General features: G+C 43.3%; 1 protein-coding gene across 1 annotated transcript; it reads right to left on the reverse strand.

Annotated features, from left to right (window-relative positions):
- Positions 1–5,801: 5,801 nt before the first annotated feature.
- On the reverse strand, positions 5,802–14,594 carry SYNJ2BP (synaptojanin 2 binding protein). Its single transcript, XM_055793809.1, has 4 exons — positions 14,461–14,594; positions 10,416–10,552; positions 8,741–8,836; positions 5,802–7,270 (listed from the first exon to the last, which is right to left on the reverse strand). Exons 1-4 carry the CDS (start codon positions 14,525–14,527, stop codon positions 7,130–7,132), a joined length of 441 nt encoding a protein of 146 aa, XP_055649784.1. The 5' UTR covers positions 14,528–14,594; the 3' UTR covers positions 5,802–7,129.
- Between the last annotated feature and the right edge of the window lie 84 nt (positions 14,595–14,678).

The following is a 14,678-nucleotide window of genomic DNA, read 5'->3' on the forward strand; positions in this document are numbered from 1 at the left end:
GGGAAGCTTCCCAGCAAAGAGGGCTACTCTGCCAGGCAGACTGCATCTCTGCCACATGTCCCACTGATACCCACTCTACTCCTGCAAGACCTCTGCACCTTTTCTGGCCTTACTTCCTACCTGATTTCTGCTCCCTTCCCATGTGACCCCCGCACGGCAAAGCCAAGAACACGTGAATACTTCCCTTGTATAAGAGCACTTTACAGACAAAGGTATTATCTTCGTCATGAGAGCGTGTCACCAGCATGCCTTTTTGTGCATCAGCTGACAACAGTCTGTGGAGGAGCATAAACATAGCTGCATAAAGTCTTTAAATTCTCTAGAAACACTTCTGAAGAGTATTATTTACACAATGCAAGACAAAAATAATAATGGATTACTACTTACCTTCTAAAATTAAATTCCTGAATTATATTCCCAAACTTTGTACCACATTTGCTACATTTAGAAAGAAGTGAAAGAAGCCCTAAATATCACAATTCTTTTATCCCCTTTCCTTCCATGTTCTATTGTTTCACTGATTTAGAAGTTTACTAAAACATGCTGAGGAGCAACGAATGCAGAAGACCATTGGGGTAACTGTGAACCCACCATTTCATGTGTTGCATTTGCTCTCCCATACAGCCTATGTACTTAAGTGAGACAGCAAATATTTCACCAGTTAAGCAAGTAATTTCTTTCATACAGTCTCCAGGTCCACCCAGGAACCCCCATGCTAACAACTTCTAACATCACATTGCCAGTATCTCAATCATTCTAGGCTTAAAAAAACACCTTTAAGAACCCAAGCATTTTCATGCACTAATGAATGTTAAATAACCACAGAACTATCTAATTTAGCCTATTTCCCATTTAACAGCTTGATGTCCTTCAATTAACGTCAGCAATCTACATTGGAAACGATCTATGAACTCTGAATTTTAAGTGATCCAGGGAAACAGAGCTTCTAGTCTATCTGCATGAATGTTACTAACATCCAGAGTAGCTCTAATGGTTCATCAAGTGCTTATTACTAGTTAGACTGAAGTAGTTGAAGCAGGTGGCTGGGTCAAAGATGAAAAAACAGCATAGCTTGTACCTCACACCACTACTTCATTCCCAGAAAACACCGTGTTTAGATCAGCCAGTCCCAGCTGTGTTCCCTGACTTACCCCCTCATCCCCCCAGCAGTCCTACTGAACCAGGTTCAGCTGTCATTTCTCTTAAATCTCATTTCATTTTCTTTAGGAGCACACTTCCTTCACACACTCACTATGAATGAGAACAGGTTTATTTCAGCTTTTCTCTTCTCATCCACTCTAAGTCTCCCCAAAAATACTTTTCCCAGAGATGTTGTAGCCATGGATATATAGACAACCCTGCTCTCAAGCACAAGCAGAGCTGTCTCTCCAAAACTCTGCTTGCCTTTGCTAAACTTTCTCTCTCTCTGGAAATACTCTGTCCCAGCAACAGAATGACATGCTTAGCATAAACTGCACTTCTGCTGCGTTTTCCCAAGTAGTGGATACACAGTCATCTGGCTGGTGGGCCCTAAGATCTGCCTACCCTGCCCATCCAACCCACAGCAGGAGCTCAGGTACAGGTCTAAAGTGGACTGCCACCCTCCAACAACTAGAAACATCTTTTCTCCCAGCACCGCTACAATCAGGAACTTAGGAAGGTGAGACAGACAGACCTAGCGAGACATCATAAAGGGCAAAAAGGACAGGTCTGGAGCTGGGGGTTGTCCTGACATCAATATAGGTCTTCAGGGGTATTCCCAAAACTGGAATCCAGCCCCTACTGCTGTAGAGACTAGACCACTCTGCTTAAAATGTTGATACCTCAGCAAGAGTCTCTAGCGTCCATGTAATCCTAGAGTGAAGCTGTTAGGGCTGCTTTGGGCTCAGTTCAGAGCTGATCACAGCCTCTTACTCTTGTAACTGCACAACCTCCACTACCTCAGAGAAGAGCACACTCCTGCTTAGTGTTCTGGGTATCTGTCCTCCAACACCTGACAAACCAGCCAGAACAAGGGCAGTCACAGAACTAAGTGCCAACACTCATTTCCAAAAGGAAGAGAAAAGAAGTAACACCAAGTCCAATAGCTAGTTCAGAGCAACTAAGGGGATACAGTTGAATTAACAAACATCAGTACCTGCTGACACAGGGCAAAAGCAGCAATTTTTCTATGACAATTGCTTTTGTGTCAGGGCAAAAAATGCAAGCCAGGCACAAATGCTAGGCTGCTGAGAGGGGGTGAAGAGGGATGAGAGGGAAGAGAATTCTACCAAAGGGACACATGGCTGGAAGACTTGGACACAAACACAAGCATGAAAGCTTGGTGAACAACCTCCAGTCATTCACATGCCACTTTGAAGAACTGCATACTTAGCACAGTTATTCTTCTTTACCAAGAGTGCCAGCCTAGGAAAGTTGGTTTGGGCAGTCAGGTAGGAGATACAGAGCTTGCTCTACAGCAAAGATCACCTGTGATCAGTTACAGCTGCAGCAAGGACAAAACCTTTCAAACTTGACTGGAAAAGCCATTTCGAGTTTGCACATTGCTTGTCATTTAAACCAGTGTACGTTCTCATTGTACATGGATCCTTCTTCAAGGGTGCTTTGAAAGGCCTGTAGTCCCTTCTCAGCTGCACATGGGGAGAGACAGAGCAGAGCTCCAGAGAGGACACATACTGAGCACAGCAGCATGAGTCTACCTAAGGCTAGCCCCAAGGAAAACCCTGAGGACAAGGGAATAGTTAAGGCTCTCCTTCAGACTTCTGCATGTAACCCTTCCCACGGGCCCCCAGCCTGTGGGACACCATCCCATTAGTAAGTTACCTACTCTTTTCTTCAACCTGAGTAGAGGAAAACAACTTCCACAGGTAAACTCCACATCAACAAATTAGGAAAGAGAATGGCTCATAAAGCTCACCTGACCTGATTATTACCCTTGTATCAATCAGCCTCTGCCAGAAAGTGAACAGATGAAGTTACTGACCACTCAGATGTAACCTGCTTAGTACTATGCCACAGGCCGATACATGTATTTTTTTTTAAAAATCAATTATATACTCTATCAAAATGCATCCATTAAAGAGACAAAGAATCTAATTATCAGGAGATACCAACAGTTACTGAAAAATCATAACACAGGGAGAAGCTGCCTCTGTACCAAATTCCATTCAGTATTCTCACCAATGATTTAGCAGAAGACAAAACCAGTACCACTAAAGATAGCGGACTGGTAAATAATACCACAGACAAGGCAGAGAGTGAGTGATCTGGGCCTGTCAGAGTGCACAGCCGTCCCAAACAGGAGGTGCAGTCATTCAACAAAATGGAAAGGCAGATACCTTCACTCACACCATGCAGGTCACATCAGGTGTGGACAAGGACTTAGAAGTCAGAATATACAGGCACTTAACACTCGTTTCTAGTGTCACTCTAGGACCAAAAGGGATTGCTCTTTTGATCTACAAACTGGCATCAAGAAGATTTACCTCTCATGAGGCAATGGTGTTTATTGTGGTTTACAGACTCCTTAGGGCACTTGAGAAAGCAAATGAAGAAAGGGAAAGCTGTATACCACTTCGTAAAAGTTATTTAAGAAAAGCCAGCTCTTAGGAGTTGGCTTAAATTTCCTTTGCACCTGTCTGTACCTTCACCAAAAAAATTTTAAGGGTTTGCAGATAAAAAAATTTATGGAAAACTCCGAACATATGGCATTGGCATGCTCAATAGCGAGACTCCGCACGTGGTTGAGGTGTCTGGATTTTACAAAGCAATACAGCAACACTGGAAAGGTACAGAAAGCCACAAAAACTACTCCCAAGAGAAAAAGTATCTTACACTATGAATCTCAAAGGGCTCAGCTGGCTTCATTTCTTAAAAATAATGTGAGGGGTAAGACAATTACAACACACAAATCCCCTCACAGGGAGGAACTACTGGTTATGAGAGGCCTCTTTAATCTAGCACAGAAAACCTAACAAACCAGTTGTTGGAACCTAAAGGCAAACTGAAAGCAAGGCACCTTTCCCTCCCACACACTCCTTTCTAGTTTGTTTTTAATTAAAAAGCACCAGCAGTAGTGGATCTTCCTATCTTCAGATCAAGTCTGGCTGCTCTTTCTTACTGTTGCACCTAAGTTAATTGTGTATTATTAGTACATACAACTTGAGACTCAAATGCCTAGAATATACAGGAAATCAAACTAGATGGATTTGTCTTTATATTAAGGATATGAAACTCCAGGCTTCATCAGGTCACCAAGTTCACAAGAAGGCTGAGGGAACACATGAGAATGGGGGAGAAACATGGGGATTCAGGAGTTTCAGCTGCCCTCAGAATTAATGGCAAATGAATTTTAAAAAAAAAACAAAAACAAAACTTACAAATTACAGTTAGGATGCTTTTTACATTTCTTGTCAAGATTTCAACTTTTTTTTTTTTCAGAACATAAGAGACTGAAGTTGTAACAAAAGTTAAACTCTCTCTGATCACTTGGATTTACAAACTGTCCTCATTAGATATATTTTTTTTAGTTCACTTCTTCCACAATGACAGAATATGTATATACAGCATTCAGTGTAAAAATGAAACTCGGGGTTAGAGAAACCACAGAGTAGAAAAGACTTTGGAAAACACACACAGTTTAGGTGAGACAGTCTAGCTGCTGCAAGTAATATGAGACACAGCTCACAGGAGAGTTTGGGGTTGGGGTATTATTTTCTATGAGGATTTTGTCAATAAATGGGACAAGAGATGGCTGGGGATTGGAAAAGGGATTGTTTGGTACTCCTCAGGCACTGGTTTGAAGGAGGCAGACACGGGAAGATGTTCCTAAGGGTTAGGACATTAAATTGGACAGTTTAAATTCTGAGTAAAAACTACTATTCAGATTTCTGAAAAAGCCACTGAGTTAATCCTGTGGTATTAAAATTATTCAGTGATTGTGAAAAGAAATCCAAAGGAACACTATGCACCAGAAGAGCCTTTTCTTTCTCAGTAAGCTACATTATCTGGGCACTGGATATAACCCTGCCCCCATAACAAACTGCCTGAGACACAGATGGTAATCATGTCTGGGCAGTATCAAAATCCCAAAGTTGAAAAAAAAAAACCAAAACCCCAAAGGCTTTGCTTTCTCTGCTTACTTCAATAGGAAATGAGTAAAACAAACCACTCCCTTGTGCAAATCCTCATCCTCCTAGCCTGTTACAAATACCTGCTCTCACAGACACTCAACTCGGGCAAAGGCTAACAAGAGGTTTGTCCCAGACAAGCCTTTTTCTTACAATTTGCATCTTTATTCTAATTGCTGTGATACAACAGCATCAACTTCTAATCATCTGCCTTAATACATGCACGTGCTTCATGTGGACACCACAGCCAAAATTCAGAGCAGGTCACAGACATGTAAAGCTTGTTCATGCTGCATATGTGAAGATCTGTCTGAACAGCTGTTCTGTTATCCGCCATAACTGGTTTGCAGGTCAAGGCAAGTCACTGCATGCATCGGCCCAGGCCATCCAACACCAATATATGTTCACCAAACCTCAAGTCTGTTCTCAAAGTCCCCTACGAACACTGAGCGAAATTCCTCCTGTTTCCTCTTCCCATTATATTAGCACAGTTTTTAGGCCAAAGCAAGATTTAATGTGGTCTAAGTGATCTGACACTCCATGGTAGTGTAGGAATGTCAGGGATAACAGCATACCATTTCTGCCTCCAGCAGACAGTAGTACAACCCTGAGGGAACACACAACAACTTTAAACACATCAGCAACTTCATGCCAGAGTAATAAAGACTGAAGTAAAGCACCAAGACACTGGTTTTTCTTTGTCTGAATACATATATTGCATAGGTGATTTTTTTTTTTTTTTGGCACCATACAGACCAGACCATGCATTTTGCTTTTCCTTTACAGAAACAACAAAACACGTTGATTTCTTGGAGACAAGAGAAACAGGTCTTACTCCAAAGAGCTCATGTCAGATGGGGCATTTAAAACCATTCAAATCACAGTGAGATGAGACTCTGCAGGTAAATTCAGCAATATGCTTTCCAGAGCAAGGGTCTCTCCCTTTGGTTTTACTTGCTAAGCCTTATCCCGGCTTACATCTGCCAGTCTACCTCCTGAACATCACATTAGTCTTCACAAACAAGCAATATAGCCAGGACAACCCCAGCTTACTCTCGGTTTCTCCCTTTCAATCATCGTAAGATTTTCTGACTGCAGAGAGCAAGTTAACTGCTACAGAAAACTTTAAATAAATTCCCCACAAAACAAAACAAAAAAATGAAGCCTATTGCTTCATTGCTAATTTAAAGACTCTTCTGCAGCTTCAGCATGTCCAAATCTCTTGCCACTGCTTATCCTTGTGATTCAATTCTCTGACTGTCTCCAGTACCCTAGCATTTTGTGGAAAGCTTTCTCTTACAACTCTGACCCAAGAATGAGCAGTCATGAGCAGTCACTCAGGCAATCAGTCTTTTTCTAGCTGCAGGCTATCTTCTATCTTTCCAGAGCTGGTAGAATACCTCACCAATACCGCATATTACTGTTAAATCATCAGCTATACCGATGGTTTTACCTGTGAAATCACAGGTTAGATTTTATACCATTTTCTTAAGGCATTTATGTAGCAACAACCAACAAAAATTCTATGAAAAAATAATATACCCTCCGCATTACTTCTCTTTATTCATGGTTCAGACAGGGATCATTAGTTTCAAGAAAAAAATCAGTGGAAACAAGGCAAAGCCTCTAGTAAATGTTTTGATGTAAAACCACCCCAATCCCCACTCCCTATAACCAAAAGCCACATCTTAAAACATGGAATAGATGAATGTGTTTGAAAGTTCATGGTGCAAAACAGAGGGGGATGGCAAAACCTCCTCAGATTAGTCAAAAATACAGCCATCCCACTCTACGTGTGAACACAGTCATCTCCCTTCCCCTTTTCCTCTCTGCTTCCATCCATTCTGCAACAAAATCAATATATAAAGAACAGCAGCAGCAGCTTTATGATAGGCAATCATCCTTTTTGACATCAGTTTGTGATAAGATCGTCGATTCTCCATCTTTAAATTACATCATAGCTGTGTAAAATATGCAGTGATATCCAAAATGTGAAATCTTCACATCCGCTGTCGATACCTCAGCAAGATCCAGACTGCTGCCACAGCAAGCGCCAGGCCTGGCACAAGAATGGTGGCTAGAGGAAGCCCACCTGATTCTCCATCGCCTTGATGACCCACAGGGCCATTTTGTGGCTGCAACTACAAGAAAAAAAGAAGTATTTGTGTCAGAGCCTATCACAGGAAAGCCCCCAGTTCTCTGTCAGGTTCAAGGGATTTGTAAAAGATGTGCGAGACAGTTTCTCCAGGTACCTGTACACTCCACAGAACAGAAAGGACAGTTAGAACGGCTTTGGATGGACTCAGCTTTACCGCAGAGTACCCAGTTGCTACCAGGCACCCTCATGTTTCTCTGTCACTTTGTAAACCAGGACTCTTAACAGCAGAAGCAATGACACACACATCAGTCATCCCTTGACGCACTTCCCACCACACCATTTCCTAGTGTCTTTACCAGGAAAAGGGCATCACTAATTATCTCCAATTTTCTTACCTGCCCTGTACACTGGTCCAGATTTACTCCTTTACTAAGGGAGTATAAAAGGGGCCTCAAACCCACCTCTCCTCACCAGCATGCTTCAGGCTGATCAGTATTTCCTTTGTCAACTTCAATGCTATCCCGGGATGTTCAAATTACAATGGATTATGGATTCCTCTCTTTCTATATCCAAAATGGTCCAGTATATTTAAGCTATAGCAGACAACATGTCACAGAATCATACAACAATTTAGGTTGGAAAAGACCTTTAAGATCATACAGTCCAATCATTAGCCCAGCACTGCCAAGTTCACCACTAAACCATGCCCTTAAGTGCCACACCGACACATCTTTTAAATGCCTCCAGGGATGGTGACTCAACCACTCCCCTGGGCAGCCTGTTTCAGTGTTTGACAACCCCTTCTGTGTAGAAATTTTTCCTAATACCTAATCTAAACCTCCTCTGGTGCATCTTAAGGCCATCCTATTGCCTGTTACTTGGGAGAAGAGACTGATCCCCACCTTGCTACAGCCTCCTTTCAGGTAGTTGTAGAGAGCAGTACAGTCGCCCCTCAGCCTTCTTTTCTCCAGGCTAAACAACCCCAGTTCCCTCAGCTGCTGCTCATATGACTTCTGCTCCAGACCCTTCACCAGCTTTATTGTTCTTCTTGGGACACACTCCAGCACCTCAATGTCTTTCTTGTAGTGGTGGGTTGCACACACATCTCAACACTAACACGAGTGATGACCTCTGAAGCAACAGGGGAGTTTTGTCTCGAGTAAGATTCTAGCCTCTGAAACAAAATTGGAGAACCTGAGATTCTGTCTTCACAAACAAACCTTTGCCTCACAAGGGAGATCTGTGAGAAAACACAATACACTCCAACAAAACAAAGACCTAGGGACTTCTTCAAACTCACCCCTTCTCTGATACTGTTACAAACAGTTAATGCATGGATGATTACACCTGTGGTCAACTAGACAAGGCCATAGTTCAAACAAAACCTTTATCTATTATTCACAACGAACACCTGGACATGGTATTTTTCTGCCTCATGAAACAGAGAATTATCAATCATAAAAAACAGTCTAAACTGAGACAGAAATAATCCTAAGAAACAGGTAAAACATACCCTGCGCTGAATTTTCAGAGACACGTCACAGCCTGCATTCTTGAACAGTTCCACAGCATCCTTGTGCCGCAAATTCTTCAAGTCTCTGCCATTGACCTAGTAAAAAAGGAAAAGAAGAATCAGTTGCTGAAGGGCAAAAAGCAGATTTTTTGATGATGCAAGCTAACATAGGAAGGAGATAAGAAACTTCCTCTTTCACAAAATTCTGCATTTGGGGCATGATACTAAAATCAGCAAGATCCATATTCATCCATTCATATTATAGATGTATTTTTATATGTTGAGAGATAGCATGAGAAACTCCAAGCCAAAACACAGAGGTACTGAAAAAAACTACCTAGAAGCAAAACCAGAATATAAGACGACAGTTGCGTCATTAGCAATTTCTTATGTTGTTGCTTTACTGGAAACAAATCAAAGGTATAATTCTCACAGCTAATGAAATTGAAAGAGCAGCCACAGCAAAATTATTATTATGAGTTTCTTTCCCACACTGTTCCCTCTACTGGTCTATCTTTGAAACCTTTCTGTTTGAAAGATTGGTGTAAACATACATTTAAAAGCATACTGATGTAACAAAATAAAGACTTACATATATATATATAGGCATCTACTTTGAAAGTGTTAGGATTTTTTGTAATTTAATATCTTAGGATAGAAGGTTTTATAACCTACTTGATTTCATTCACTAACTGATGATATTCATCCTAATTTTTCTTTTTCAACCCCATTACCCCTGATTGTATGCCCTGAGATCACATCCAATGCCTCCCTTCTCTTGATATTTAGACTCCCCAAACAGAAGTATGTAACTATTAAACTGCCAAGAAAAGATCGGATAATGTTCTCCATTTAACTTGGTATCGTTTTCTGGATCAATAATAGGCTCCAACTACTGCAAGGCACTTTATAGAGGCTAAAAAGATTACATGTGTAACATAATAAGCAAGTATAAAATAAAATTAAAAGATCATGTATCACACTAGGAGACATAACTTCACTCACGAATTTGTAAAGCATATTGTCTTTTATGATTGCCAACTGTCTAAAGAATCAGTGGGACTGAACCTCAATCACTTTAAAAATTCTTTCTAAAAGGAGAAGCAGCCTCTATTATTCCCAGTATGCTGAAATGAAGAGTTTTATGACCTTCAGAAGTTTTAGAGCCTAAAAATCCCCCTGAGCAAAAGAATCAGCAGTAATCACAGCCTATCAGTCAAAAAATGGAAACTTAGAGGTAGAAAACCTGGAAGTTTATTTCCACATGTGTAAATGATGATTCACTGTGAGCAAGAGAAGAAACAGTGGATTCTAAAACCTGGAAGTTTATTTCCATGTGTGTAAATGACGATCCGTTGTGAGCAAGAGAGGGACCAACGGATTCTAAAACCTTAGGCAGGAAAGTCGCAGAGGAAATACAGACACATCACCAAGGAGTGCTTCTGAGACAGATCAAGAAGGCAGAAGAGATGGGTCCACGTGTAGAGGCACTCATCTCCTTAGTGCTCAAAGCTCTCCCCAAAGCACCAAATTAGCTCCTTCATGGAATTTGCTCAGCATCATCTAACTGCATGCATCACATGCCTCCTCTCTATGCACTGCAATGGCAAACCCGCATCACATCACTGATCACAGCGTTTCAAGAACACATAGGGTGACAGAAGAAAAGGCTTACCGCTAAAATTTTATCTCCTTCTTGTAACCGGCCATCAAGGTAAGCTGCCCCATCCTTTTTGATCCAGCTGACATAGATGCTGCTGTCATTGGAAATGTACGGCTTATCTGTCCCACCAACAATGTTGAAGCCCAGGCCTAAGGTAAGCCAAAGAGAAAGCTGATGAGAAAAAGCTCAAAGCTTCACACTTCCTTGCTGTTGTTGGGGACTGTACCTTCCCACATTGTCTTATTTTCTCTACGATACTAAAACTCCCAGCACACAAATCTGCATCATCCTTTCCAGCCATCACTGTCTAGCAAAGTTATTCTCATGAAACTGGTCTTGAAAGCAGAGAAGAGACACTGAATGCCTGAGGGCCCACATGCTTTATTCCATAAAGCATCCATGAGCCATTTTCAGGTGGGCGTTGGGAAATGCATTTCTAAGACGACAACTGAGCCCTCAGCAGGAATGGAATATGTCTCTTCAGCACAGCATGAAAGCAAAGCATTCTCCATTTCACAGGAGGCTACAGTAAATCATTACCTTTGAGCAACAAGAAATCATGCCCAACAAGCATTTCATGATCTGGGAAACAGAGTTAGGAAAGGCAAGGAGCATTAGACCCTGTCTACAGATGAGGAGACGGGCAAGCAGAGCTGTGCTACCAGCTCGAGGGCACCTAGAACTCAGAAGGCTCCCCTTCCACATCTCAGGAGCTGAAACTGGCACCTCAAAAGAATAAGGTTAGCTTAGATGCAACTACTTCAAATTGTATGTAATCACTTTGTCCTGTTTCAGGAATTTAAAACACGTCAGGAAATAAAGACAAAGTTCTCAGATTTAAAGCAAAACAAAATGGAACACACATACATTAAACAAAACTGATGTTCACTTTGTATTTTTGTTATGTTTCGTATTGTTCTTTAAAGTAAGCTTTGATTACAGATCTCTAGCTGGAACCAGCTGCTGGATGAAAGTGCAGTTAAAGATTAAGACTTCTTGTTTCACAGAAATCCCGAAGAACAAACTGAATTCAAAATCTGAAAAACGACAGGTTACAAAAGCACATTGCCCATGCACATGCAGCTAAGTTTCTCTGTAAATAATAAGTGACAAGGGTTGAGAAAGATTCCCTAAGAAGAGGCTTGCAATGAAAAAAGAGAAGTTGAGGGGGAAAAAAAATATATACAACCAAAGTAAATGGAAGAAGAAAAAACTTCTTTTTTTCCTGACATAAATTAGTCAGCCAAGACCTATTGTCAAGATCAGCTGAAGGCAAATTCTCCCCACATTCAGCCAGGCTGATTTATTTATTTTCTCTTTCTTTTCTACTTCCTCTCAAAGTTAGGATTAGAAAGTTTGAGAAGCAGAGTTGCAAATGAAAATAAAATTGCCTTGTGCCTGCTGGGAAGCAGCATTTTAAATCAGTCATAGGAGATCAAAGGATGTATCAGATGAGTCACGCTATTTTAAGTGTGCATCTACAGCTGTGAAGTAAGGAAATATTAACGGCAAACTTGCTACACCTTTTTTCTTTTTTCTCCCCTTCCTGGCAGCTTCAGAGAAACAAGGAAGAAAACAGAAGCAGCAGCAGACTGAAGAAACACTGACATTTCAGCTATTCTATATCTGTCCCAAGAAGGGACAGTTGTGCACAATAACACACCATTCAATAGGAATTAAAAAAAATAAATCCACAATCCTAAAAATTATTTGTCATGAAGCTAATGACCTGAGAACATGGAGAATGAATACTACAGAAAGTACAAGGTTTAATCACTTTTAAAAAGCCAGAAAGAAGGAATCAGGAGTTTCAGAACACACTGATTCTCTACATATAAAGAAAAAAACCCAAATATATATGAAAGAAGTATACATTTTACAAGTTTTCATTCATGATTGGAAAAATGATTAAGTGTCTCAGTTTTCATCAGCAGAGGCAATATTAGATAGGAGCAGATATTTGTGACAAAAAGAGGCAGCAGTTCATGCCCGACCAATTTAAGTATTCACAGGGCTTCTTCACTCTGTCTTTCCTTTCCAGCACTTAAAACTTTCACTCTGACTAAAAATATCTTCCCTATCTTTCCTTGAGCTCTCTGCTATTCTCCTCTTTCCAGTTCATGCAGCCATAGAGACACAGCATAACCGCGAGAAAAGGAGCAAGGGGAAGAAGACGGCACATGGCGCTGCATCTCTTGTCTACAAGGGACCAGAAGTGGAACTGCAAAGCTTTAAAAGCAGGTGCTGGGCTAAACTTCTGACCTTCCCTGAGGCTGCAGACCTCCCTATGCCTCATCTACCCCCCTCCCCGAAACTTCAAAAAGTTCCTCCAAAAGACATTTTAAAAAAAAAAAATGATTGGCAGGATTAGGAAAAGAGAAAATTAATAATGTTACAAATTGAACCAATGAAGTTACTTAGTTTTCCATAAAACCACATTTTTCTGCCTAATTTCAGCCTAGTATCTCAGAAGGAAATTTGAGAGACATACACACAGTTTTGTCACTGTAAATGCATTCCCCCCGTTGGCAAACTTTTGCCAGAGATGTTTAGCAGACGACCCGTTTTAAGAAGTTGCAGTCAGAACTCCAATTACAGAGATTACGGGATCACACTGTGATTTACAGAAAACAGTGCTTTTTTCCTTCCACAGAAATAAATAATTGTTCACATGGCAGGACCTTCAAATCAAGTGACGTAGTTAGAAACCTAACTCTAAAAGTACACAGCCCACCTTAACGATGGGACAAATGCTGCTTATGGTAACAAGATTTAAACTGCCTTGGCTGCATTCAAGACCTGTCAACACTGCCCTTTCAACATCCGCTTCTACCTCCCTCACAATTTTAGGTTCCCAAAAGTATAGAAACAGCTTTCCCATAAAAACTGGCTTTCTTTAGCAAATACTTTTCACTGACAAGCATGGCTTCATTAGCTCGAGCTTGTGGTTGTGCAGGCAGGGCTAAGCAGCTTTCAGACCAGTGGCCGCTTTTAGGCAAGGGTGGCAGAGGGCTGCCTGCTGGGCTCACCCTTTCGGTTGTGATCGCTGGCACAAGGGCCAGGACAGACCCCAGCCCTGCACAGGAACTACCATCACCCCGGAGAAAGAAAAACCGTACACACACCAACAGTGTGGGTGCTGCGGGTTCCTGCAGGGCCCATGGAGCCAAGGGTTCCTGGGGGACCCGTGGACCCAAGGCCGACTGGCAGCCGCACCCGGCAGCTGTACAGGCAGAAGGGCTGCCACGTTTTCTTTCGTGCTTGTTTTAATTAAAGAGAAGGCCTCGTGCACCAAAGTTCAGCTCCAGCTCCAAAACCTCGCTGGAGCCTGCGGTTCTTTGGAGCCAGGATTTTCCTCCAGAGCTGTAGATTTGGTGCTAACTTGCTGCGCTTCTGAAAGCGTGATTGGAATGGCATCAGAAATTCTGTAAGAATACAAGGGTGGACAGGTGTCTGCAGACTTCCACGAGCGCACATGCTGCTGTGACCGGGAAAGCGAAGCCAAAATAACACCACAGGGGCCGCCCTGCTCCCTCTCCCTCCCAGCCTGCACTCCCGCCACCCCGAAGCCCCTGACGCTGCCCCCAACAACTAGCACGAGGCTGACGGTACAGGGCACGGTCACTTTGAACCAATATCTTTCAAAACGCTCCCTAACGCTGGGTAACCCACACGGCTGAGGGCTGAGCACCTGCCACCTCACTGGAAAGCAGGAGATGGCAGCTCCGGGAAAGCCAAGAGCGAGCCGGCCCACCCCAGACACCGGCCGCTGCCGCTGCTCGTACCGGGGACAAAGCCGGGCCCAGCCGGCTCCCCTCACGCGGGACACGGGCTTTCCCCGCCACGGGCCACCGCCAAGGGCACGCCGTGGCCGGGAACCCCAGGGTTACCGCAACAGTGCCTGGGAGCGGGCACGGCCAGGACCGTCACGCCGCTGCCCAAGCGCCGCCGAGCCCCCCGGCCAGCCCCCACCATCGGGGCCGCGCAGGCCTCGGCGCGGCGGCCCCGGCCCGGAAGGGGCCAAGGGCCCGGCGCCGGGCGGCCGCCCCCGGCCTACCTGAGGGTCGGCGAGTGAGGCTGATGACCTGCTCGGAAAAGCCGCCGCCCGCCACGCTGCCGTTCATGCTGCGGCCTGAAGGTGAAGTCGGCTCCTGGGGCAGCCGCTGTCGTTTCCCCGGCTGCCACCGCCGCAGGGCCGTGCCGCGGAGCGCTGGGAGTTGTAGTCCGCGCCCGGCCGCACCGCCCGGGGAGCGGGCCCGTCTGCCAGCGCGCGGC

This window comes from Falco peregrinus, chromosome 1, assembly GCF_023634155.1.
Source record: "Falco peregrinus isolate bFalPer1 chromosome 1, bFalPer1.pri, whole genome shotgun sequence".
Lineage (NCBI taxonomy): Eukaryota > Metazoa > Chordata > Aves > Falconiformes > Falconidae > Falco > Falco peregrinus.

Bases quoted from the DNA above. Each gene is read 5' to 3' on its own strand.
- SYNJ2BP (XM_055793809.1), bottom strand. From the start codon at position 14,527: ATGAACGGCAGCGTGGCGGGCGGCGGCTTTTCCGAGCAGGTCATCAGC. The intron at 8,837-10,415 runs GTAAGCCTTTTC...CTTTTTTACTAG, and splicing joins AAGGAGATAAAATTTTAGCG to GTCAATGGCAGAGACTTGAA. The intron at 7,271-8,740 runs GTATGTTTTACC...TTTTTCTTGTAG, and splicing joins CTCTGAAAATTCAGCGCAGG to TTGCAGCCACAAAATGGCCC.